The sequence below is a fragment of the Micropterus dolomieu genome, linkage group LG06 (genome assembly GCF_021292245.1).
Source record: "Micropterus dolomieu isolate WLL.071019.BEF.003 ecotype Adirondacks linkage group LG06, ASM2129224v1, whole genome shotgun sequence".
Taxonomy (NCBI): Eukaryota; Metazoa; Chordata; class Actinopteri; order Centrarchiformes; family Centrarchidae; genus Micropterus; species Micropterus dolomieu.
The window spans coordinates 19,445,865-19,470,701 of NC_060155.1; the positions used below are offsets into that span (position 1 = coordinate 19,445,865).

Consider the following 24,837-nt stretch of genomic DNA (forward strand, 5'->3'; position numbering starts at 1 on the left):
ACTGATGATGTCATCCAGTCCAGGAAAAATAAAGCATTTCAACAAGACCTGTGTTATTTTAGTGATAAGATGTATTATTCCCTGTACTTTCCCTCGGTCCAAAGGGGCTGCACAGAGTACAGCTCAAATCATTTTGGTATGAAGTCATTTATTTATTAAGGATGGTCACATGGTAAAATATTAACTATAAAGACATTCCAACAGTGTTTTTAATCTCTAAAAATACTAAGTGTACGCTTATATTCAGCCAGAAAAACACACCGTATGGAGTGAAATGTGGTGTATTTTAATTGCTATGCATGTATAAAACGGCATCTTTAATCATATCTATACTGTGTACATCATTCCAGGAAAACTCTGGGAAAGGCATCTGAAGATTCATTCTCATTTCCAGTCTGCAGTGGAAAGAGTGATCAAATGATGATGATGGAGAGAGGCATCATCATGGGACACATCCTGTTATGAGTCATTAAAAGGATGCAACATCCATCTCCAGTCAGATGTTATGTATAAATCAACTGGCTGCAGAAAGTATGGTCGAGCAGACTGTCAAGTAACAGTGTTGTGAGGTTTTCCATCTGCCTCTGAGAAATGTATTCTGTGGGTTTACTTGCATCGGTTAAACTAATTGTTTCAACAGTATGACGTGTTGAGTTTAAATGCTCTGCAGATGCCACAAGGCCAGCCTCGAGTGATACTCTGCCTGAAATTGAAAATAACTCACCCTGTGTGAAAAATGGTTGTAAAAAATATACCAGTTTGTTTGGTATAAGAACAGAGGCAGTGATCAGCTTGGATTAACTGCAGGTTCAATTGATTCCAACTGACATTCACAGCAGACAAAACTCTCAAACTCAATTCTCTCAAACCTCTGCAGCAGCATAATTTACCTCTATGTTGTCCATGGTATGACCAGTAGTTTTAAAGTGCTTGTATTTTTTCTAAATACAGCCTGTAATCTGATGGGATTTACAGTTCAGTCAGTCAGCACCATAAGTTTACAAGACACCACGGCCCCATAAACTGATTGATATACTGAGTATAAGTAACACAAGGAGCTAAATGGTCCCATGGCAGTGGTTTGGAATGAGACAGGCCTGAATGGTACTTAGAGAATCACAGAAAGAAACTTACAGATACAGATGAACTGGGTGCATTGGTGCAGTATCCAGACGAGGGAACAGATGCCACAGACCACCTTCGCCCATCCGCTCTGCAGAAACAAAACAGTGACAGACTGCTCAGTGGTAGCTCTCCGTAACATATGAAACCTGCACATCCTGTTGACTCACTCCAATCTTCAAAGCTTCATCTTTTTGCATCAGCAAATCTCTCTCTTTTTATTCCATCATGCAAATTTAAAGTGATAACATCTGATTCTTGAAACTGTGTTGATAAAAAGAAGCAAAACACCAGTTTGTCATTTTCTTACCTTTCAGTGCGGGCCAGTTGGCTACACCGACGCGCAAAGAGGGAGACACAAATGGAGAAGAAAAGAGGGGAAGAGAGGAAGAGGGGCAAGTGGAGGCACAAAGTGAGAAAGAAAATAAACACTGTTTAATGATAGTGACAGAGTTGGTCTAGCTGTCACAGTCACAGCCTTGTTTCTCTGTCACAGCTCACGGGCCAGTTGCAATCTGCTGCTGTTGCTGCTGCTGAACACCTGCCAAGCTACTATTATACTGCAGCACTGAGAACCACAGACACTTAGCTCGTGAATCATAATACACACACAAACACACACACATAATACACCCACCCAGACTGCTACTACAAATAAGATTCCTTTATGTGTGAAATTTCCACTTGCAACAGTGCCTCTGTCTCCATTGTCTCCCTACTTTTCCATCAAATATGACACTCCGGGGACCTAGCCCAATTTCCCTCACTGATTCAATTTGTGATGACAAGGAATGTTTTCTCCCACAAACCACCTCTTGAGGACAAGTAGCTGAATAAGGGGCGACACAAACGAAATTAAATGGTCCTGTTGCTGACTGTGACTGAGATCTGAGGATTAGTGGGGCGAATTAGACACATGTGTTTTCTCGTTTGGATCATTTACGATATGTATGTAATCCACAATGTGTATTAAACACCTTACTATGGTCCTGAAAGGATAAAAGAAGACAGAAGGTAAGATTAAAAACAAGGTTTAAAATCAATGCCTGGGGAGTAAAAGAAAAAATAAAGCTAATATGGCCAAGAGTGTTGTCAGTCCTCACACCCCAAGGTGGAAAAAAAGGATCTTTAATGTGAAGAGGGAGCTGCAGCTAAACGATTATGCCTCACCCTTGAGATTATTCCTCATCAAGTTATTCCCTCATTTGCATTAAAAAGACTTCCTTTGCGTGAAAGCCAACTATTGCATGTCTGGCTCGTCCTTGTTTACATGACAAAATAACTGCACAAACAGCAGGGCTATACAGCTTGTGTGAATAACAAATAAACCGAGTGGCGCTCTCAAAAGTGCAGTCACAGCATCTGTCTCCGCACTGGCAGCTTAAAAAGTCTCAATAAATTTAGATGAGTCATGCAGGCTCGGGCAGGGCAATTCTATCAGGAGACATCCCCTCTCCGTCCTCGAGCGTATGGTGCAGTACGCCGCTGCACCATACGCTGCACTGCAACATTAAATGCTCATTAAAAGCCCGTGATATTTGAGATAAGCAGCATATATATTTAAAGTAATGTACATTCAGCGAAATGGAAGCAGCATATTCTTAAAACTTCTCATATTATAAGTAACTACAGCACTCTTTTTAAGTATCTCCTTCAGATACATGTTGCCGTTTTTGCCTAAAATCTCCTTACTAGCAAGTCGACCACACACTATTTTCTGTTACTGGATGAGGATCCCAGTTCCAGCTTCTATGCCTCTAAATCCCAGTGACTCTATACACTGTTACAAGATGCGTGATGAGAGGGCAAGATTTACAATTTTTCCCCATAATCACAGCAACCCTGAGTAATGAGCGTGTGCATCAACTTGCCACCTTAATTGACTTGACAAATGCCAAGACCCCGGTCCAGCAAGTGGCCCTGGGGCCTTACAGCTGGTTGGACTTGCTTCTGCATTGCCTCATTTCCACTAAGGGGATAAAGGGGAACAAGCCAAGACATGTTCCTCTGAAACCAATTTTCTTAGGTTATTTTAGTGTGTGGATTTAGCTTAAAATAAGTGAAAAATGTTCATGCTCTGGTTAGATTTTGGTTTGGTTGGGCATTAACCTTGCTAGGAAAAAGTCAATAATGAAGCATCTTGGCTAACTCTCACTCTCAGTGCATGTTCTAGTCACTGCTCTTGAATGAATCATGAATGGCAATATATTTCTGTTTATGTCTCGTGTTTTCAGCTTTAGGTGTGTGCACTTTTGTCAATTCAGATCTTTGCAGGAAAAAGGATTAAAGATATATATACATTTAATCCACTGTTATTGGAGTCTTAACAATTTTCCAGTTTTTGGATTAGATAGGGAAATGCCACTGTAGTAATGTGGCTGAACTCAAGTGCCTTAGAACAAATCCATACTAAAAAAGCATTTGAGTTTATTCTTACCTGCGGGCAAACTGGAAGTTGGCAGAGGTGCTGGCAGAGACATTTCTGGGACTTTCTGAAGGGCTGCTGCTAGCTGAAAAAACAAATGAATCAGTTACAAACTTTGAAAATCTGTAGAAACCGAAATAAACTATGAAAATGTTGAATAATTCAGCTTGCTGCCCCCATGTTTTACATTTTCAGTTCGGAACTGGTTTTTCTTCACAGTTTACCTGAAACAATCAAATCTTTTAATTACAATAACACTCCCAAGCAGGCTCTTTCCCTGTCTAATCAAAGAATCTCAGTTTCAGCAGAGAGTCTTGTTGTTGATCACACCACACACTTGCTCTGAAAGGGTCACTAAAGGGTTTTCAAATCAGCCCAGAGGGCAAAGCATTACCACACCCTGAGTCACTGAAAAATGAATCAGTTGCCATATAGTAAGGAATGAATAGCCTCAAAGAAACTAAATGAAGAGTACCATCACAAGGAGGAAAACTATTGTATGTCTTATGAACTATACTGTGGAAAAAACATGATGAACTCATAGCTGAGGAACCAGAGCTAGTCTTGTGACATCAAAAACAAGGCTGAAGACACATGTACGAGGCAAAAAAAACCTTATGTAGTGGTCTCCCCCTTCATTCCATCTCCCCCCCCTTTTGTTTTCCATGTGATCACGTCAATGTGAAGTATCTGTGATGAGCCTCTAGTCTAATTGCTCAACAATGTCACACGCTGAGCCTAGCCGACAAGCAAACTAAAAAACAACACACAAGTACCTGTGGCAAGTGGGAGAGGTGAAAGCGGTCGTGAGAGTGTGGGCGATGGGGTCCCGACCGCCAAACTCCTTCTCTTGTTGTTACGAGAACTGTGAGGAGGAGGAAAACAAACAGGAGAGAGAAAACGTTTGCTTATGCAATGCAATTACAAACATATCAGTCAGCACATGTTGTTTAACAGCCTGTTATTGGTGTAGTAAACAGGCAGGTGATATAAAACACGGCCAACCTATGAACTCGAGTTGCTGATCGTGATAAGGAAAACACTCACCAACTGTAATAATACTGGTAGGGGTGTTTATATATACACATATATGCATAACTACAAACATATATGCATGTAAATATACAAGATACACACAAAGTATGTACTGTACAGTTGGCTAATGTGTCAGCACCAATTAAACAGGTCACATTTTTATGTTATATATATTTAAGAGAATAAAAGTGCTTCTGTCTTTTTGGGTTACCAAAATAATGGAAAAACACAGAACAAATGATTATCCAGTAAACAAGTAGGAGTATAGAGTAGTGCAGTGCACTACGGTATTACACTAAAGTATCAATGATTATCCGATGAGGTCTCCCGTGTCTGGAAGCATTTTCATGTGAGACTATGGGAAACATGTGGAAAAGAGCAGCACTTGTACCACCTGACCCTATAAAAACAGCCTTGTCTGGCTGTTACACAACAATGCAGACAAATAAGTGGCCCCATTGACTCCCATGACCCAACGGTGCAGGCCATTGCATACTGTCCATACCGTTAAAGATCAGCCACCATGGATGAACGCCGTCTTTATCCTCACATAAGCAACACAAATGGATTTATCGGTAAGACAATGATCAGATTGGTGTACCCCGCTGCCCAGGGTCAGAGGTACAGCAGTACACGTGACTATACAAGCTTTTCCTAACAGATAGAGCAGCGCTGTCTAACATATCAACTATAAAAAGGCAGAGTACAGTTTCGACTGTGTTAAAGAGGTGCTGGTTCAATTCTGAGATTTTTGTTTGTGTTCCTTCTGCACGGCTGTTTGGCTTCAATTTGCAACCCGTATGCCACGTTGGCATACCAATTTGGATCCAAATTTGATTGAAGATTGTTACTGTGCAGCTTTGTTGACTAAAATCAGTCACTTCTCTGGAGCTCCTCTAAGGGACCCCCTTTCTTTAAAAGGTCACAAATTCAAAGTGGTGACTGGCAGACCGGTTTAAGAGCTGGCAGATACTAAGTGGCATTTCTCTGATAATGACTCACCCACATAGATGCTTGTGTAATTCTGCTGCAGTTACTTCAAAGTTCAAATGTAATTTTTTCTACTTCTTGTATATATGGTGCCTCTATGCCTGGTGTTCACTCTGTGTGTGCTAAAATCTTGACTCAGAATAAAATCGGCATCCTTTTTAAGTTTGATTTTGTTCCCCACAAAGATGGAATAATAATCCCATCCTGGTAATGTCGAAGCCATCTCTCTTTCTCTCTGGCAATGACCTAAAATAATTGAGGGGCTGAGACAGCAACAGAGCCTGACATTTCTGGGTCGGTGCTCAGGCAGATTCACACACTATATGGCCCCAAACCCAAAAAGACTCAAAGTGGCAGGGGCAGCACAGCAACAAAGGGAAAGGAGAGCCAATAAATGCTTGACTTTGGCTTCAATGGCTCACCAACTACTGAACCACAATGTGAGTGTACACCATTTTATTCTGATCAGAAAATAAATAAGGAGACACGCCTTTCACACTGTAGCCCCTGGACAAAAAAATGACATGAAAACACTCATATTTAGGGCTAACAATCGTGGTTTGTAGGGACCTTGCAGGCAGCCATGTAGCATGATGAATGCATGTTTCACATGTCTGCTGATGGTGAAGGGCTGCATTTATTCACTGAGCTCCATTCAAAGTCACGCAGTGTTGAATGGGTTCCATGACTGATGCATGTTCCCAAACTACATGGAAAAAATTGGATAGATTATTACCACAAAAATAGTTAGGACAATTCTGAATGTGTAAGATGAGAGCAGGTTTTCTTCCAGAACTTCACTCATTAGCAATGGGTCGTGCAGTTTATAATATTGACAGCAGCTGCAAAAGATGGCACACTGTGGCAGAATCAAAACAAAACAACATTTCACTATATAAATACTGTGGTTACGACAAAGGAAAAATAATCCCATAAATTACTACTAATAAAATCACTACTAACTCGCTGGTTGCCAAAGATACACTGACATGATTTACAGGACATGAAAGGCACATTTTACTGCTCTACCACGTGAGGGCTTATTACATTTATCTAAGAGATAAAAAAACATATCCACAACACTAGAGTTCCACTAATTACATGAGGGTATCGATCAGCCTTGAGACTTTGTGTCGCTGTATGCGACAGCTGGTGGCAGACAATGCAGTCTGCCCACATACACAACACTCTACAATGGCCACGTTTCTCTCCGTCGGAAACAAAAACTAGGGCGGATAACCGACAAATACAGTAACGTACTGTCGGGTATCACAGACACCACAATGGCATTATCAGTCTGAGCTGCACGCTGATAATGTTACCAAACGCAGTGGGGGTTGCGTGTACGTGTTGTGAATCAAATAGCTCAGCATAGACGTTCAACAAATTGCTGTTTGTCAGACAGTGAATGGCACAGCTCAGCGGGGAGCTGATGACACGCACAGGCCGAGCAGACGTTTTGCTGCAGTTTAGTCAAGAATGCATGGCTTTTGTCTGCACATGCAGAGTCTAGTATTAAAACGGGCAGTCGTTACCTTTTTGATCGTTTCATCATGGCCCCAGTCACAAAACTAGTTTTATAGCTCGGCAACACGGTCCAATAGTAGTTTTGGTCTGCCATGGTGATGACGGATAAATCCAATCCAGATATGACAATTATCCTCTTGTTAATGTAGGAGCGTCATGTTAAACAGTCTCTCCTGTGGGGTTGTTATCATCGGTGGTGGTTAGGCCAGTAGTACGCAGTGTCCAAAGGCAGACACCCCATTCAGTTTCGGTACAAACTGACCCCAGACCCACGGCACGGAAGCTCGGTGATGATGGGCGACAGCAACGGCCATGTCCGCTCTGCTCCTTCTCCCTGTCACCAGCACCGTTTCCGAAACAGTCCGTTTTCCGCGGGATGCGACATTATCAACGGATATCTTCGCCAAGATATAAAGACTGATACAAACTTTCCAGCAGCAAGAGCAAAGCCACACCGCGCAGCCGCGTCTGCTCGCGCCGGACGTAGGAGGGACTAATGATGCCTTCATGCACTGTCGGAAATATTGTATTAACGACTAGAACACAAATGAACCAACCAGTGCAAAACAGAAAGAAGAATGAAAAATAATGTATTTCCAGTGATTTCGACGTTCAAACACCATTTAAATACTGTTGCCCAATATCTGTTTTTTTTTATCAACAAAAGTAAATTGTGCACAGCAAGTCGTATGAGCCACAATTTTAATTTTTAATCTTACGAGAAGTCTGAATGTTGCATTTTGTCATCAGGGACAATTGAGATCCTGAAGTGATTTTCATGGATTTCAAGGACTGGACAGCACATGTTCTCAAGAATTAAAACGGTGTTCTTAAATTATAAAACCCAGCTATTGTTTGTGATCGAACTGAAATTATCCATCCATGCCTTGATAACCTCCAAAGAGAGCAGGAGACATCTGATCTGTTGCCCAGACCACTTCAACTCTTAAGGGTGAGCCCAGTCATCCACAGAAGAAACTCATGTTGGCTGTTCTTTATCTGCGATCTCACTCTTTCGGGCACTACCGAAAGCTTTTGACCAGAGTGTTGAACCATAGATCAACTGGTAAATCTCAAGCGTTGCCTTCCAACTCAGCTCTCTGTTCACCACAAGAGTTCAGTACAACACCTTCATTACTCCTGATGCTGCACCAATCCACCAATCGATCTCACCTCCATTTGAAAAAGACCCCAAGATGCTTGAACTCCTTCACCTGGAGCAGCAACTCAATCCCAACCGTTTTGCCACCATTTTCTGGCAGAGAACCATGGCATCACACTTGGAGGTGCTGACTCTCATCCCGACCGCTTCACACTTGACTGCAAACCTCTGAGCGTGCTGAAGCCAACAGAACAACATCATCTGCAAAGAGCAGAGGTGCAACTCTTAGGTCTCCAAACCGGGCACTCTCCTCCTCACGGCTGCACCTTGAGATCCTATCGATGAAAATTACAAACAGAATTGGAGACAAGGGACAACCTGGCAAAGCCCTTGGCAGAACACCCACTGAAAATGTGTTTCACCCATAGTCACACAATACCCCCCACAAGACTCCCAGTGGTTCATGGTCATAAGGTCCATAAAACACATGTAGACTGGATGAACAAAAGCCCATGACCCCTAGTAACTCTGCAAGGATAAAGAGCAGGTCCACTGTTCCACAACCAGGACAAAATCCACATTGTTTCCCCTGCATCTGACGTTTGATAATCGGTCGCAGCCTCCTATTCAGCACCTTGACATAGTAAGAAACTGGAATTAACAGTTTCAAAAGCAAGGTTATAACATAATTTATACGGATTTTAGATCAAGATTAATTTTCATTTGGTTTATGGTGATTTGATTACTTGCAAATTTGTTTGGGGATGGCGTGTGCTTGAGTAGAATTTACACAGTGCATGTTCCTTTTTTTAAACTAAATTACTACAAACAGGGGGTCAGTAGGGGCCATAGTGAGTTAATGCAGCCCTGCTAGAGGCTATTATTCCGTAACAATACACCATAGAGAATTCTTAGCAAATCACTTAGATCACTAAGCTTTTCCACAGACATGTCTCTACTGAAATCCTTGATTGAGTTGTTCTTAAAGAAACCATTCACTTTTATCAGTGATATTCTAATAAGGTAAGATATTTAAAATAAATTGTATATTTTGACACTCAGACATACAGGGTGCAACCCCTAAAACTATTTTTAGCCCAAAGAAATACAAACCTTGACACACTTAAAATGAACATTTCCTTGTTTGTCTCGGACACCTTGACTGGAATGGGAAAAGCAGTACAAACATTTTAAATCTTTAAATCTGTCATCTGTGATTTGCTGTTAGTATCTCCCGTGATTCTGATATTTCCTCTGACTCATAGACAGTAAAACTACCCAGGCATAATCTTTCTAAAGACAGGGGAAAGTCCCTGAAGAGGTTAAAGAGATGTTGCTCTGACTGGGGCGCCTCCTGTTTGAGCAGCAAACTCACATGCTAGTTCCTTAATGCTGTTCACGTCTACTGAGAAAACCTGATATAAACTGTTACTACTGTGTAATATACCTATTAATCATCAGCTGACTGCTTCTGGGCAGGAAAAAGGTTTAGAAGGAAAACAAACTCACAATGAGCAGTTACCTGTAAGAGCTGGCTCAGCTTGTTTGCTCAGTTCACATGCATATTTTCATACATAATCACATGCACACCAGATTATTGACTGCTGTAGCAAAATGGTAAAAACAGATTCAGATGTAATGTATGTTCACAATAAGCATTCATGTTAACTATAAGGGGAGTGCAACTTGTTGATTCTCACATACTGAGAGGATGTCAGGTTTTTCACCTTAACTCTATCTCTGCTCTCCCACTCCAAGTTTAAATAAAACTTGTCGGAGCAGTGGGCCTGCTCTGACTTTCAGGCAAGCCCCATAAGCAGCTTCAGAAGTTTGTTTGCCTCTCAGGAGTCAAGTAAATGTATACGGGATTCTTGCACAATCAGGATTCTGGCTGGTCTGGTTTGAGGAGGGTGGGGTGGGGTGGGGGGGCAGAGACAGACAGACAGACAGAGGGAGAATAAGTCAGTTGATAATACTTACACATTTCCCCTGCGAGGAAGACTCAGTTCTTTCTAGAAAAGAAGAGATGGGAAATACGCATATGAATGCAGATATGTGCTTTTGCTAGATATTGTTTGGCTAATAGGCTTCTTCACAACAAAACAGACGTTGACTCCTCAGAATAAACAGAGTGACAATGTGAATATTTTTTTTCAGTCTTGACAGGCACTTCACATTCATGACATGTAAAAAAGAATATAACAGTTTTTCAGATGGATTTCCTTAAATGCTTACCCTTCTCTGCTCCCACTTATCTTCATTTTAAAGCTCTGTAAATATCATTAGCTACAGCGTGGCCTAGTTTCATGCATGACAAGTGGGTCTGTAAGTCATTTACTGGCGAGGGTACAAATCCTCACTAGCCCATGGCTACTGTGTTTGAGCTCAGGCAACTGCAAAACTGTCCTTGCCGATCAGGATTTGGAGGACAGGGAAAAGGGGCACTGATTAACTTCAAGAGTTTGTGCACAAAATCCTTTTGAGCCCATACCTGCACTGATTTCATCTATTACAGAAAGTGAAAACTATAGGTGGGTAAAAAACACACTTAAACAACATTTCTCCAGAGAAAAGAGGTTGCTTCATCACTAATCAGAACATAGTAGCCTACTAAAACAGTACTTAATAAAGAATAACAATTTGTTTTTCACAATATAATGAATTTAAGGGAGACATGAAAGCAAACCTGAATCGTTTTACCATAACCTTCATGTTCACTATTAGTATAAAGCCAGGACTGTCCTTAAATCTAAATTACAGATTAATGTAATTTGGAAAAGAAACCAATTACAATAACTTAATGGGAACACCCAGTTTGGACTGAGTCTTTCATCACAAACCCAACATCCCCTCCTTCAAAACAGACCTGGGGTAGAAACAATGCAGCTTTCACTACTTCATTTATGTAGAAAATATACACATGAATGAACAACAGGAAGAAAAAAAATCTGCTCATTATGCCGATTCTGGACACTCCTGAGTAATAAACATGGCACCCAGGAGAAGATTAAAGGCATGTCTCTGTCAATCATCCAGGAACCTTTGGGTCCTATGCTCCTGTCACTAAGGCAACCAGACTCACCAAAGCACCAATGGGGAGCTCCCAAAATAAACAAGTAGGCTAAGGTAGTGGTTCAGTTCTGCTGTAGCCTACATTCATTTACTGAATTATGTGCACTAATTTCAACAATTCATGGACTAATGACGGTGCCGCCGCCTGTTTCAGTGAATTGGCACCAGGCATAGGGAAATAGCTCCAGATAAGAAAGAAACCTTATCTAGAGACATCGGGTAGCCTAATTATCAGGAAGAGCATAGAATCAATATAAACTATTTAAATTGAAAATAAATAAATAAGAGCGGACCAAAAGCTAAACCCAAAGCAATTCCCGGAGAAATCCCTTGCGTCGTCGCCAATGTCTCCTCATCATCATCAACATCATCATATCATCCCGTCTGCCTGGAAACAACCACATTCGCGTGCTGTCATGACAGTTTCCATTTAGCCTACCTGAAGACCGCGGCGTCTCAGGATGTTCGGCTCGTCCATCATTGAAGACAATAGAAACCCCAATGCATATCCCCGCTCAGTCAACCCATACTGCGGTCCGGGAGCACGGATAGAGTCCTTCTCGCTGCTGCTGCTTCACTACCACCACCTCCTCCTCTTCTCCGTGGCGAGGCGCACGAACGGTCCCCGAAAAGGTGGCCAGCTGATCAACTGATCGGGGGTGGAAGGAGATGCGTGGGTGTTGTTGTTAGTTGAGCTAAACTTTAGTAGCCTAATAAAGTGAGAAGGCGTGTTCCACGCTCTTATTAGCCTACCCTAATATTCTGCGATCACCTGTCAAATGCAAAATACTGGTTTTACTGTGTTAAGAGCTTTTTCAAGTCATGGAGTAGCCTAGGCTATCAAGGATCCCCTGGTCCCCATTTTGACCTCGGTCTCTAGGATCTTCTTAACAATGTAGTCCCCATGATAGCCTATTGCGTTATTTAGTCATCATTGAGTCATCAATACAAACACATGCAATCCACTTGTTGTGGTACATGCAGGGTGTTTATCTGAACACTAGTCAGATGCAGTTAATCTATTCACCCACCATGTCATATAACATGGTGTCGCTGTCTAGTGGAATAAAACCTCATCAGAGAGGATGTAGAACAATTGTGCTTTGGAGTCAACGCTGAATAGCCGTGATTGATCTGTGTCTGTCACCCAGTGGTACCATGATGGGTTATTTCCATATAAAACAATGGCGAGTCTCTTGTCCTGTGATGTCACATGTCCATGTATGTAAGCCACAGAGGCGTGAATCATTGTTCTCCTGTGAAGTTTGCTGATTGTTTGAAGCAACTTTAAGTGGATGTTGCAAATCAAGAGTTAAGCCCCGCACACCCAACTGTGATCAAATGTATCATGTGGTATTTGACAACAACATGGTGGTAATCATTCTTTACAAGGAAGAGATTTTGCAAGGACGTGTTCAACCCACGCGACAAGGAAAATGCTTGGGTTCTACTGTACCATAACTAACTGCTGCTGTAGCTTATTGACTCAAAGTGAGACAAAATTCTTTAAATGAAATATCCGTGTGTAAAAATATCTAGATTTTGTTCTTTACTTGACTGATGATGGAGTTTAGAGCTACAAATGGACAGACTGGGAAGTCTGTGTCCTTTTGTTGTGCTCTCCATGTGATCCAGGGCAGGTCATCTTCAAATAGTCCATGCCCATTAGTGGGACCAGTCAGGCATGAAAGTCAGCTCTTCCTCCTTTTATTGCCCTCATTTTCTTTCTTATCTTTTTTTTTTTGTTTACAGTGATTAGTGTTCCTTCTTCTGCTGCTTCTCCGATCTTAACCTCACTTAGGCCTATACCTTTTCATTACATTGCCAGACTGAAAGGTAAAAGCAAGTCTTCCCAGTTTCCAGTTCAGCCACTCAGGATTTGGAGATTTATTCTGTGAGTCCGGCTGACTTGAAAGCACTGCTATCCTCAGCTCATGTCCCCTGTTACCACCAAGCCATGCCTTGTACCTAGCCAAACTTCTCCACTCTGCTTAACAACATGGAACAACCTTCCCCCTGCTGTTGTCTGAGACATTACATCAAGTAGAATTTAAGCCTTCTTGAAAAGTCTGAACAAACACCTTCTCAGCATGGAACTGTCATCCTAAAGCTCAAGGTCTTTAAACATAACAACAACAACAACAACAATAATAATAATAATCTATAGAGCACTTTTCAATAAGTTACAAAGTGCTTTAACAAGTGCAAAGACAATAAAACACAAAACAAATACACGCTAAAATGAAAACATTTGAGAAACTAAAAATAAACAAATCGGTCTTATATACTGTATATTCCTGAGTAGCTTCAAATCAGTGATTGGCTCTATTATGTTCATGAAGCTTGTATCTATAAAAGCACACAAGAAAAAAAAAGGAAATTAAGAAAACAATGAAACAAATATAATACTACATGTTTCTTCTGGTCATTTGTACTTAAACTGCTTGAACAAGATGGGAATCAATGAAACAACCAACCAAAAGCATCAAATAAATGAACTGCCTTCTTATCAAGTGGCATTTTTCACATCTGGAAAAGAAAATTGTCATTCTCTCAGAAATTCTGTCTTTGAAATGTTCACACACACACACACACACACACACACACACAACTTCAAATAAAGCTGCATTTAGCTTCAAATAAAGGCTGTATTGTGGCTTTAGAGCCACCAGAGGGCGCCACGGAGCTATGTGTTTTTATGTTTGATGTAGATGACATGTTATCCTGTTCTCTGCCAAGTGGATTCTGGGAATAATTTAGACCCCTGCCACTCTGAATGCAGTAGAACCAAAGGTAAATCGTTTTTAGAGGCCTATACAAGAAAGAGCAAAGAGGAGAAAAACATTATATACAATACTGTGCAAGAGTTTAGGTGTGGAAAAAATGTTGTGAACTGAGAATGCTTAAAAAAGATATTACCATGTATTTAGCAGTTAACAAAATGCAAAGTGAGTGAACAGAAGAAAAATCTAAATCAAATAAATATTTTGTGTGACCACCCTTTGCCTTCAAAACAGCATAAAGTTTTCTAGGTACATTTCTTGGTACTATATATATACACACTCACCGGCCACTTTATTGGGTACACCTGTTCAATTGTTTGTCAACACAAATAGCTAATCAGCCAATCATATGGCAGCAACTCAATGCATTTAGGTTTGCAGACGTGGTCAAGACAATTTGCTGAAGTTCAAACTGAGCATCAGAATGGGGAGGAAAGGAGATTTATGGTTGTTGGTGCCAGACGGGTCGGTCTGAGAATTTCAGAAACTGCTGGTCTGCTGGGATTTTCACACACAATCATCTCCAGGGTTTACAGAGAATGGTCCAAAAAAGAGAAAATATACAGTGACAGAAAGGCAACAGTAACTCAAATAACCAAGGTATGCAGAATACCATCTCTGAATGCACAACATGTGGAACCTTGAAGCAGATGGGCTACAGCAGCAGAAGACCACACTGGGTGCCACTCTTGTCAGCTAAGAACAGGAAACTGAGGCTACAATTCACACAGGCTCACCAAATTGGGACAATAGAAGACTGGAAAAACGTTGCCTGGTCTGATGAGTCTTGATTTCAGCTGCGACATTCAGATGTTAGGGTCAGAATTTGGCATACACAACATGAAAGCATGGATCCTGTTAGGATTTTGGGTTGTGTTCATGATTTTCCTGTTAGTCTGTTTTCATGGGTTTGGTTTTGGGTTTGTTTGTCTATGTTGAGTGTTCTGTCCTGCCGCTGTACATTGGATTACTCTGCCCGTGCTCTGGATTATATATGCTTGTTAGATTTACCTCTGTTTGGACTTTGCCTTCAGCTCCAACGTAAACCTGTTTTGTTGATTTAATTAAGTATTTTTTTAACCGCATCCTCATTGCCAGTGTCTGCATTTTGGATCCACACAACCTGACACTGCACTCAGCCATTACCATGACAGATCCATCCTGCCTTGTATCAACCATTCAGGCTGGTGGTGTAATGGTGTGGGGGGATATTTTCTTGGCACACTTTGGGCCACTTTGTACCAATTGAGCATCGTTTAAAAGCCATAGCCTACGTGAGTATTGTTGCTGACCATGTCCATCCCTTTGTGACCACAACGTAACCATCTTCTGATGGCTACTTCCAGCAGGATAATGCACCATGTCACAAAGCTCAATTCATCTCAAATTGGTTTCTTAAATATTACAATGAATTCACCGCACTCCAATGGCCTCCACAGTCACCAGATCTCTGTCCAATAGAGCACCTTTGGGATGTGGCGGAACGGGAGATTCGCATCATGGACGTGCAGCCGACAAACTTGCAGCAACTGCGTGATGCTATCATGGCAATATGGTCCAAAGTCTCTGAGGAATGTTTTGGACACCTTGTAGAAAGTATACCACGAAGAATTAAGGCAGTTCTGAAAGCAAAAGGGGGTCCAAACCGGTACTAACAAGGTGTACCTAATACAGTTTTTTTTATTGTTTACCATGCTATCATCTGGTGGCCTCTTAAATTCATCTCTTGACCTCACGGTTGAACAATTCCACGTAAAATGTACAGTGTGCTGTCATTTTCATCTGTCATCATGTGATTTGAAGTGTATATCAGCCAGCCTCACTGTGTGTTGAATGTTTGTATGATGAAATTCACTCCCTTAACACAGAAACATCTCCTTCTCATGATGACAAAACAAGTCGCACAACAAACCAGATGAACAAGATGAAGAAATAGCCAGAGAAGAGTGTGAGAGTCTTTCTCTGACAGTTAAAACAACAGTGCTGGTTTGCGTGAGTCACTTTACACCATTCACACACTTTCAACTTGCAAAGTAGGCTCACCTGGCAAGGCACATGATCGTTTCATCACCTCGGTGACTCACAGCTCAGAAATTGACACTGTCAAAGAGGCTCTGACACTTTGATATTTGGGCACTAACTTTTTCACATGTTCAAACATAGTCTCTTAGGCTTTAAATTAGAAAATTATTCTTGGTGTTATGGCAGGTGCAGGGCTTTCTACTGCTGTGGTTCCCAACGTTTTTGGCTTCTGACCATTTACAGACTTGCAATGGCTACAATCAACCCCTCATCACAAATTGCACATGTATGTGACCTGCGAGACGTCCAAACAAAAAGTAATGTTCCCTTTTTGTTCATTTTAAGTTATTAATATAATTGTTGCTCACTTATTTTGAAATGAGCAAAAATTATATTACTAAACTGTATTGCAAGACCTTTGAATTACATTTACACATTTATTGTGAATTGTCATTCAAATTTAATTAGCATTCACATAGATGATTTTATGGTTCTGTGGTAAAAATGTTTATTGTTTTATTAGTTTATTTTAATGTGCATGTGAGCATTTAATTAAATTCCCATGAATCCTCTCATTGTTTAACAATTTACTATCCAGTCACTGAAAGTAATGTTACACTTCCAAGCTTACAATTTGGCAAAAATGGCCATAAATGCACTTTTATGGAGATTTTCCGTTAATGCAAACCTTTATCAGTCAGTAATTGCAGCAGTCAGGAATGCCCTCGGGTGGAAAGATAGGGCCAATGACCCAGACGGCCACGTAATAGGGTGGGGAAACTACTTTGTAATCAAGCAGAGCACTGACCCTACTTACTGATAGAAGTGATGATTTTCACATAATATGCTAGTATAACTGTTGGCAGCACTCCACAGTGCCTGTGTTTAGCTCTTTAGTCTGTCCGAACAATTACAACTGAAAGAGCAGAATTGTTGCTCTTCATCCAACTGTAGAGGACAGGGGTAGCTGACATCCGATATGTTTTCAGTCCTTTTTAATCATCATAAAATAGAGCACTTTCACAGAGTGCTCCGTTTGATCTTTGACGAGCTCCTTACATATGTTGTGTGATAAATACATTTCTGTGATAATAAACAGATAACAAGACACTTCCCTTTCTTGATAAAACTTCTGTGTATGTTTATCTCTTTTTAACATTGAGCCATTTCCTCTTTGGGCTTGTTTAAGGACGGGTGCCATACAGATAATTTACTCTCTCCACCCTTTTCTAGAGCGAGGGAGAGTTCAATAAACACATTATCATTATTAACCCTGGAGGAAATAATGTAATCGCCCATTGCCCCCATCCTTAGAACTGGTCACTGTAAGACATATGGTCATTTATTTGATTAAGTGACGCATAACTGGACAATCAAGCTGAGGCGCACACCATGTACTCGTAAAGTAACCAAATCTCAACCAAACTTCCCACTGTGTGCTAACAAAACTGAACAAAAGCTGTAAATATTCAAACAAGTATCACACACTTCTGATTTGATAGGTCACATGTTGTTAACATATAACACAATGCTGCAAAATGGCCCTAGCTGAGCCCATCACAGGCTCACCTGACTAACCAGGGGTGTGGCAACACAGAAGCTCTATAAATAAAAAGCATGTCAAGAATTTCATTCATGACATGGACAAACCCCATCCACTGAGCTGCAGCACTCTTAAACCAAACCTACCTGGCAGGCTCACCATGTTAAGGTCACTCTCCTGCACGCTGCTGCTTCTCATCTCCTTCTCCAGCTCGGGGGAGAGCCGGCCTCAAGTGGCCCACGAAGGCACGCCTGATAGAACGGACAGCCAGAGGGTCCTGCTTCTGGAGGCGGTGAAGACAGGGATCCTCAGCTCGTTGGGTATGGACAGGAGGCCCAGGCCAACCCAAAAGGCCTCAGAGGAAGAGCTGAGGAAAATGTATCAGCTGTACAGGGAAAAACAGAGAGAGATAAGAGGAAACTCCAGCCAGACAGTGACAGAAACCTGGCAATCCATCATGTCTACTGTGCTCTTTCCAGCTACAGGTGAGCTATTTGTTAGTTAGGGAGATGTCAGGAGGACATTTTGGCCTAATTTAGCCATTGTCACAATTAAACGACCGGCGTGAAAGTTGGAGAGTGTGAGCAGGAGTTGGAAAGAACGTTTCTTGGCTAGTTCAAGAAATCTTGCAGTGTGAGTTTACCTCTCCAGACAAAAGCTATTGTGCCATTGTGGTTGTGAATACTATAAATAACTTATGTCCCTACAGTTCATGCTCCAGGTAAAGATGTCTGACTCTCAGAATTTATCTGTGCAGAGCTTAAACATATTTCAGTGGTTGGAAACAGAATCTGCAGCCATCAAACAGTGCTGTCAGCAAACAAGCACATTCCTACAAGCTTTTAGAGATCACGAGCGTGACAGGCACACCTTGAACATTCAATAACGTCATCAATGAAAAGAGAGCATTGACATTCCAAATAAAAGTATATGATTTTAAAAATATGTTTGTGTCTCCTTTTTTTTAGGCTCCCAGTTGAGTTGTGTCATGATGTTTCCTGAATGTACTTTGTTAAATCATTACAGGACGTTGCCAACTTTGGCTCTTATAAAGCTTTTCTTTGTTTTTGTGCTTTTTTAGTGGAGCCACTAGAAGTGCTTCGGAGAGTGGAACATCTGCAGTCAGGTCAACGTATGCAGTGGTACAGAGCTGTTTTCCACAAGAACCCCAATATCCAGACTGAACTGACTTCAGTTCGAGCTGAGCTGAAAATTTCCATGCAGGTTTTAAACAAATCCACTTCAGTTCAGCCTGAGGTAAGACAACAGGTTAAAGTTAAAGTAAACAGGAGGAAGCCGATGAACTCTTCTGCATGGACACACATTGACTCAACAGTCCATGCAAATATGTCAAGCACTCAAGATGTGATCCTTGACATCAGCCATGAGGTAGAGAAGTGGATGAGGACTGACAGCGGTCAGGCGCTGGTTGTGGATGTAGGGATAGTTGTGGGTGAAAAAGATGCCCTTATGGTAAATCCTACTGTTTCTCTAGAAATAGGCCTCCCACAGCCCAAACCAGCCCGGAAGACTAGGCTGCCTCGCTCCAACAAGGAAGACGAATGTGATGAACGAGGATGGTGCTGCCGGAAGTCCATCACCGTGTCCTTCAAAGACATCGGCTGGACGGACTGGGTGGTGGCCCCAACTGAGTACACAATGCATTTCTGTGACGGCACCTGCCCCCACAACTACAAGCCTGCAAGCATGCACACACAGGTGAAGTCTCGGTTGCAGCAGATTAGCAAAGGAGGGACCCCTCCGCCCTGCTGCGTGCCGGCGGCCTACGAACCCATGGTCCTCATGCACTATGACAGTAGGGGGAGGTTGAAGCTAACTCCTTTCAATGACTTGATTGTCAGTAAATGTCACTGTGCCTGAAGAAAAAATTAAACTTTAAACCTATCCTTTTGGGAGAGCATTGCACCTAGAAGAATATGTTACATGGTAAAAAACTATTTATTTTAATTTCTATTTATGGTCCTAAACATATATTTGTGTTGTGTTATTGCTTTATGTTACAGAATATTTAAGTACTACATAATATTTAATTTTATTACTGTTTATTATTTAAAGTACTGTATTGTTTTATGAAGCACCTGGTTTAGATATTGAGTTTGTTGTAATATACATTTCAATAATTATACAAAGACCAAACATAAATGTTCTGATTTATTCGCACTGAATTGTTCCACCTGAATATATCAGCATGTACATTTCATAATAAACACATGAGCATATTTTCTCACATTTGTCATTTATTCACAGAAATACTCAACTACTGTAGAAGTTCACTGTGGCCTTGACCAGCTGGTTAAAGAACAAAATTAACTAAATCATTAGTTTAATTTGACTGGGAAAATTTGCAAAACGGGGGGGGGGGGCTCCACAGATTCAACGGCTTGCTGTGTAAACTCCAGACTGTTCAGATTACATATCTATGATGATACTGTAAATGCATTTTCATTACAGATTATCACAGCTTGTTGTTGTAATGTATGCTTTTAAGTGCTGTTGAGATAAGTTATTAGAAAAAGGAACAAACAATCATGTGAGATATCTCACGATAAGTGTGAACGCTGAGACAAGAAAAAAATAATTAACAGTATAAAAGGAGCTCATAAGAAGCCAAAACTCAAGGTTTTGGAGTTCAAAAGTAATAAGGTGATGAGTGTGATAGTGAGTGAACTGAAATTGGCAGCAAGCTCCTCTGAAATGTTTATAGTTAAATTATTTTACAAAGTGACACCACCACCCCTGATGAGTATTTAACAGTTTTTATCTTTTGTATGTGTAAAGGTCACTTAAATATGAGCATATGTTGTTTTACAATTAATAAAGTAGATGTATTAAAAAGGTGGGGCATATTGGGTGACCCTGGTTGACTGAATCAATAAGTAGATGAATAAATAGGTGATTTGTCAGAGCTGCAGACACAAATGCTAACTGTAATTACACTTTCCTATTGGTAGGTTTAGACCTGTGCCCAGTAACTGCTCATTCATTTCTTTGTTTTTATCCTGTTACTATTTGTTTCAGGGATGACATCCTCAGTTATTACTCAACTGTGGGTGGACGTAAAGGTCTTCAATCTTAGATTCTGAAAGGTCAGTACCACCCAAAGTATACAAGTATAAAAGAATTAGGGACAGTATTTATCAAGCCCTACTGTGTGTAATCTAAGACAGCATGAACTCATTAGCCTCTAGTATTTGGTTTTAATCCTCATGTAGCCTTCCTGGAAAAAAAAAGAAAAAAGCATCATCTCCAGTCGTCACCAGTCCATAGAAGCTCAAATCACACCTCTTATTCTGTAACTTTTGGACAAAGCTTTATCTCTTACTCTCTCTCTGTTAAAGAGCTTTTAGGGGACAATAAGACAGAAAATCTGGAGTTCAGCGATGCTATATGGTCAGAAAATAAACACATCCTCTTTGTGTCTCTTCTGAAAAACCGACAGACCACAAAACACATAAAATGGTGCTGACCATTGCATGTTTTGCAAGTCTTGATGATATTTTTGTGCCTTGTTTTGCAATGGTTTTTCACACATAAAAAGGTGAATTCTTGTCTGCATTTACAGTATTTTATGGATAGAGAGCAAGTAAAGACACGCAGAACAGTGGCTATTAGCTAAAAAACATTAAGTGAACATGATAGTTCAAATTAAAATGCAACTGCAAAATGTTCTTAGAGATAATTTATATTGTAACAGTTAAGATGTTGTGCTTTTATTCCTTAATATTGTGTTCTTTGTCTTTCATCTTCAGAAACATATTGTTAAATTACATTTGAAATTAATCTGCAATTTTAACACATTTGCATTTTTAAAATTGTGAATGGTAATAATAATTTATAGATTTTTTTATAGTGACCTAACAGAGCATAATGTAAAAGCAAAATGTTTTGATCACATAAAGAACATATATAAATGGCAGCTTTGTAACCATTACTATTCTATAAAACATAATGAATTCCATAACCACAGACGTACACACACTGTAAAAATTATCTAGGTGGTTCAACTTAAAAACTTAAGTTCAATTGCTGCCTTAAAAATGTGAGTAAACTCAACTTTAAGAAAAGCTTTGTTTCAACTTATGATGTTACGTTATACAATTTGTTTAATTAAAGATAATTTATTGTTTGAACTTAATACTGTGAGTTAAATCAACTATCTATATTACATTTTCCATTCAAGGAAACTTGCTTTCACTTGTCTAACAAACATACAATTCTACACCCTTTCAACTCACATTTTTAAGTTCAGATAACTCAACTTGAAGATTGCCTTTGTTTCAACTCATAAATTTAAGTTCATAAAGTGGATATAACTACAGTGTTCTAGTTGTCCCGATGTTATTTAAATGAACAAGTGTGAGTTATTCTAACTTAACACTACTTTCCATTTCAAGTTAAGGGATTTAAATTCCAAATTAAGTGTACATCTATAGGGCCTTGAAGACAGACCACAACAACAGTACCACTGTGCTATTATCTTCAATGACTTGTGACAGGGCAGGGAAGTTTGCTGGTGCGCCTGTGCACGTCGCAGTCAAAGTTCAAAATAGCAGCAGATGTCACTTCCTTTCTGAAAGGGCCTTAAGGCCGTTGTCTGGAACCCTTTCCACCGGTGGCACTAGTCTTGTTTACCACAAAAGTGTATATATTTTGGTTGGAATTTGAATATATGACTTATCTGCAGTGTATAATTAGCAGGGGTGAGCAAGAACACCAAATCTTCTGTATCTGTGCTTAATCTATAAGTGGGTGATATTAACTGGAAGTTATTTAAACCTGAAATTTCTATCAGAACTTTTTATTAGAAAACCATTTACAGAACAGCCTCAGAATTGAGAGAATAGTAATTGATTTTTTTATATTCATATATTTATAGTTTATAACAAAACAGATATTGACACATTTTACTCTGATGATACTCATGAAAAGTATCTGTACCGGATACTCGTTTCAACCGAGTACTTGCTAAACCCTAATAATTAGTTGATTATGTATATGTTTTTCTCAAACTCAAAAGACGCAGCACCTAGGCAATCCTCGTACTCTTGCCTTTTTTTCAACTGATAACTTACATACGTAAGTTTAATCAACACGACAAAAGTGTCAAATAGTCAACACAATGAATTAATGCAAGTTTAACTCATACAGTTGAGTTCAAAATCCAAAACTTGTCAGAGCTATTTGAGTTAAAAAGAAGAAGTAAGCTGACATAACTAAATGGGTCTATGATTTTTTTCAGTGCAAGTACACACATCCACATACTTAGGCATGCAGCAAATTTTCATATCCACATACCCCTTCCTGGTTTTTCAGTTTATTAAAAAAAAAGCAATATGTTTTTGTGGAATTATTTATTCAAAAGAAATAACAAAACTTAAACACTAATTTTCTCGGCTGCTGAAATGATTTTAAATCTAATGGAGAGCCAAACGCAAAACTGCTGACACAAAAGAGGACAGCAAAATACATGCATGACTTTACCACATAAGAGTGAGTAAATCGCTCACACTTCTCCTCTCTAAAGGTCAAAATGAAGTGATTCATCAGTAATTCCAACACCAGACAAATCAAGAGAAAGCCCAAAAACAATCAGATATTATCATGAAAGGATTACCTTGGATTGTTGTCAGAATGTTGTAATTTGTGCAGCACGTCCAATATGATATTAAAGGATCTGTGAGAAAAACAGTAATAACCAAAGACGTGTACACTAATAAAATATATCTATGAAATATACCGCATGTATAGATAATATGTATGTGTTGTTGTTTACAGGTCAGCAGTACCATAAAGCAGCAGTATATTTTTACATTTTACCATAATCAGTACAGTAAATGGAGTAAAAATATGCAGACATGAATAGAGATGTGTCCAATCATGAGTCTGGTACAATATACACGTCTTCTTCTTGTGAGTCTGGGAGGATGGAGAGGTTGCACGCCGGATCATTGCTGTATATTGCATCATCTGGCAAATCACACTGCAAGTACAAATCCTCTTCAGGTTGACTGGATGTCCTGTGGAGAAACAATAAGTGATGCGGATAATGTTCAGAAAGCATGTTTCTGATGTAAAACCATTGTGACACAAGACAAATATTTTGTACACTGTGTGGCTTTCCTTTTCCCAGTTTCTATTCTTGACCAGGAAAAAACTCCAGCACTGAGTCATTAGTTGGCACATTTGATTAATAGACTTTAAATTGTAGGAAACAAAAGAGGAAGAGATCTCCAACAGATGGCAAATTGTGTGCATATAATACAGCAGGATTGTGTAAAATGGGGAAATTCACACCGCACACACGGTGTTTCTTCATCTGTTTCCGTTCTGTTCTGTTTTTGGGCCACTGCAGTTTCATAAATGACATTTCATACTCAAAATATATTTTAAATTGGTCTAAAAAGATGAAACAGGTTAAGAAAGTATGACTACAAGTATAGCTCACCTGCTCTGGTTTACTGAGCGCCTGTTGTATCCAGTAGTTTGAGTTGTCAGGTTTTCATAAATAGGGCTCTGCGCTGTTGACTGTTCTATCATCATACGGTCATACTGGTGGGAATCAGCTTGTGTTGTCTCTGTAAAGTCCTCCTTCTTCTGGCTTCTTGTATGTCCAAAATGCAACATATTCCTGATTTTACCTTGATATTTGTACATGATTACACCAGCTGTGATCACAAGCAGGAGAAAGAAGAGCGTCAGCCCCCAGATCAGACCTGCAGGAGAGCTGCGGCCAGAACATGTGGCGGTGTCATTTCCAGAGACACAAGTATTATTGACCATGATCTGCAAGTATGAAAGACACAGTTTTAAAGGTTTAAAGGTAATTTATTATTGCTTAACCTTATTCCAAGGGCCTCTACATAAATAAAACATCCCATTCACTTCATGAACAGTTGTCAGTTTGTAATAAAGCCTTATTAAAAAACAATGGACAAGAATTTTAAAAGAATTCAATAAAACGGTTTTGTCTATATACAAAAAGTATAAAAATTCACATCTCACATTCTAGGAAATGCTGTAAAACAAATCATGAAAGCCAAGGCAAACAGCTTTCCGTAAAAGTGTAGGTCAATAAAAACAGCTATCTTACCAAACAAGGCTCTGGCGATGTGGGTCAAGGTCTGAGTCGTGAATGAAGTCAGTCTGTAGTTTATCTTTAAGACTGCACACTTGCAACGGTTCCCTTTTTGCTGAA

At 40.1% G+C, this 24,837-nt stretch overlaps 2 protein-coding genes and 1 long non-coding RNA gene across 4 annotated transcripts; 1 reads left to right on the plus strand and 2 right to left on the minus strand.

Annotated features, from left to right (window-relative positions):
• Positions 1-989: 989 nt before the first annotated feature.
• On the minus strand, positions 990-11,888 carry mast3a (microtubule associated serine/threonine kinase 3a). 2 transcript variants are annotated; one of them, XM_046052491.1, is made up of 5 exons: positions 11,713-11,888; positions 10,182-10,213; positions 4,324-4,412; positions 3,560-3,632; positions 990-1,213 (listed from the first exon to the last, which is right to left on the minus strand). In XM_046052491.1, the coding sequence occupies exons 1-5, from the start codon at positions 11,752-11,754 to the stop codon at positions 1,117-1,119; spliced, it is 333 nt and encodes a 110-aa protein (XP_045908447.1). In that variant the 5' UTR covers positions 11,755-11,888; the 3' UTR covers positions 990-1,116. The 2 variants fall into 2 exon arrangements, with proteins under 2 accessions (XP_045908447.1, XP_045908445.1); XM_046052489.1 differs by lacking the exons at positions 10,182-10,213; positions 11,713-11,888 and adding an exon at positions 7,108-7,584.
• A 5,893-nt stretch (positions 11,889-17,781) lies between these two features.
• On the plus strand, positions 17,782-19,502 carry LOC123972498 (growth/differentiation factor 8). Its single transcript, XM_046052019.1, has 2 exons — positions 17,782-18,106; positions 18,703-19,502. The coding sequence occupies exons 1-2, from the start codon at positions 17,782-17,784 to the stop codon at positions 19,500-19,502; spliced, it is 1,125 nt and encodes a 374-aa protein (XP_045907975.1).
• Positions 19,503-22,978: 3,476 nt separating this feature from the next.
• On the minus strand, positions 22,979-24,837 carry LOC123972677. Its single transcript, XR_006825451.1, has 3 exons — positions 24,733-24,837; positions 24,088-24,425; positions 22,979-23,659 (listed from the first exon to the last, which is right to left on the minus strand). It is a non-coding gene; the product is annotated as an uncharacterized LOC123972677 (long non-coding RNA).

What these genes read in the sequence shown, in the direction of transcription:
- mast3a (XM_046052489.1), bottom strand. Translation starts at nt 7,193, where the DNA reads ATGGCAGACCAAAACTACTATTGGACCGTGTTGCCGAGCTATAAAACT. An exon ending in ACCTCTCCCACTTGCCACAG is followed by an intron (nt 3,633 to 4,323) that starts GTACTTGTGTGT and finishes TTGTTTTTTCAG; the next exon opens with CTAGCAGCAGCCCTTCAGAA. An exon ending in AACTTCCAGTTTGCCCGCAG is followed by an intron (nt 1,214 to 3,559) that starts GTAAGAATAAAC and finishes TTGTTTCTGCAG; the next exon opens with AGCGGATGGGCGAAGGTGGT.
- LOC123972498 (XM_046052019.1), top strand. Translation starts at nt 17,782, where the DNA reads ATGTTAAGGTCACTCTCCTGCACGCTGCTGCTTCTCATCTCCTTCTCC. An exon ending in TGTGCTCTTTCCAGCTACAG is followed by an intron (nt 18,107 to 18,702) that starts GTGAGCTATTTG and finishes GTGCTTTTTTAG; the next exon opens with TGGAGCCACTAGAAGTGCTT.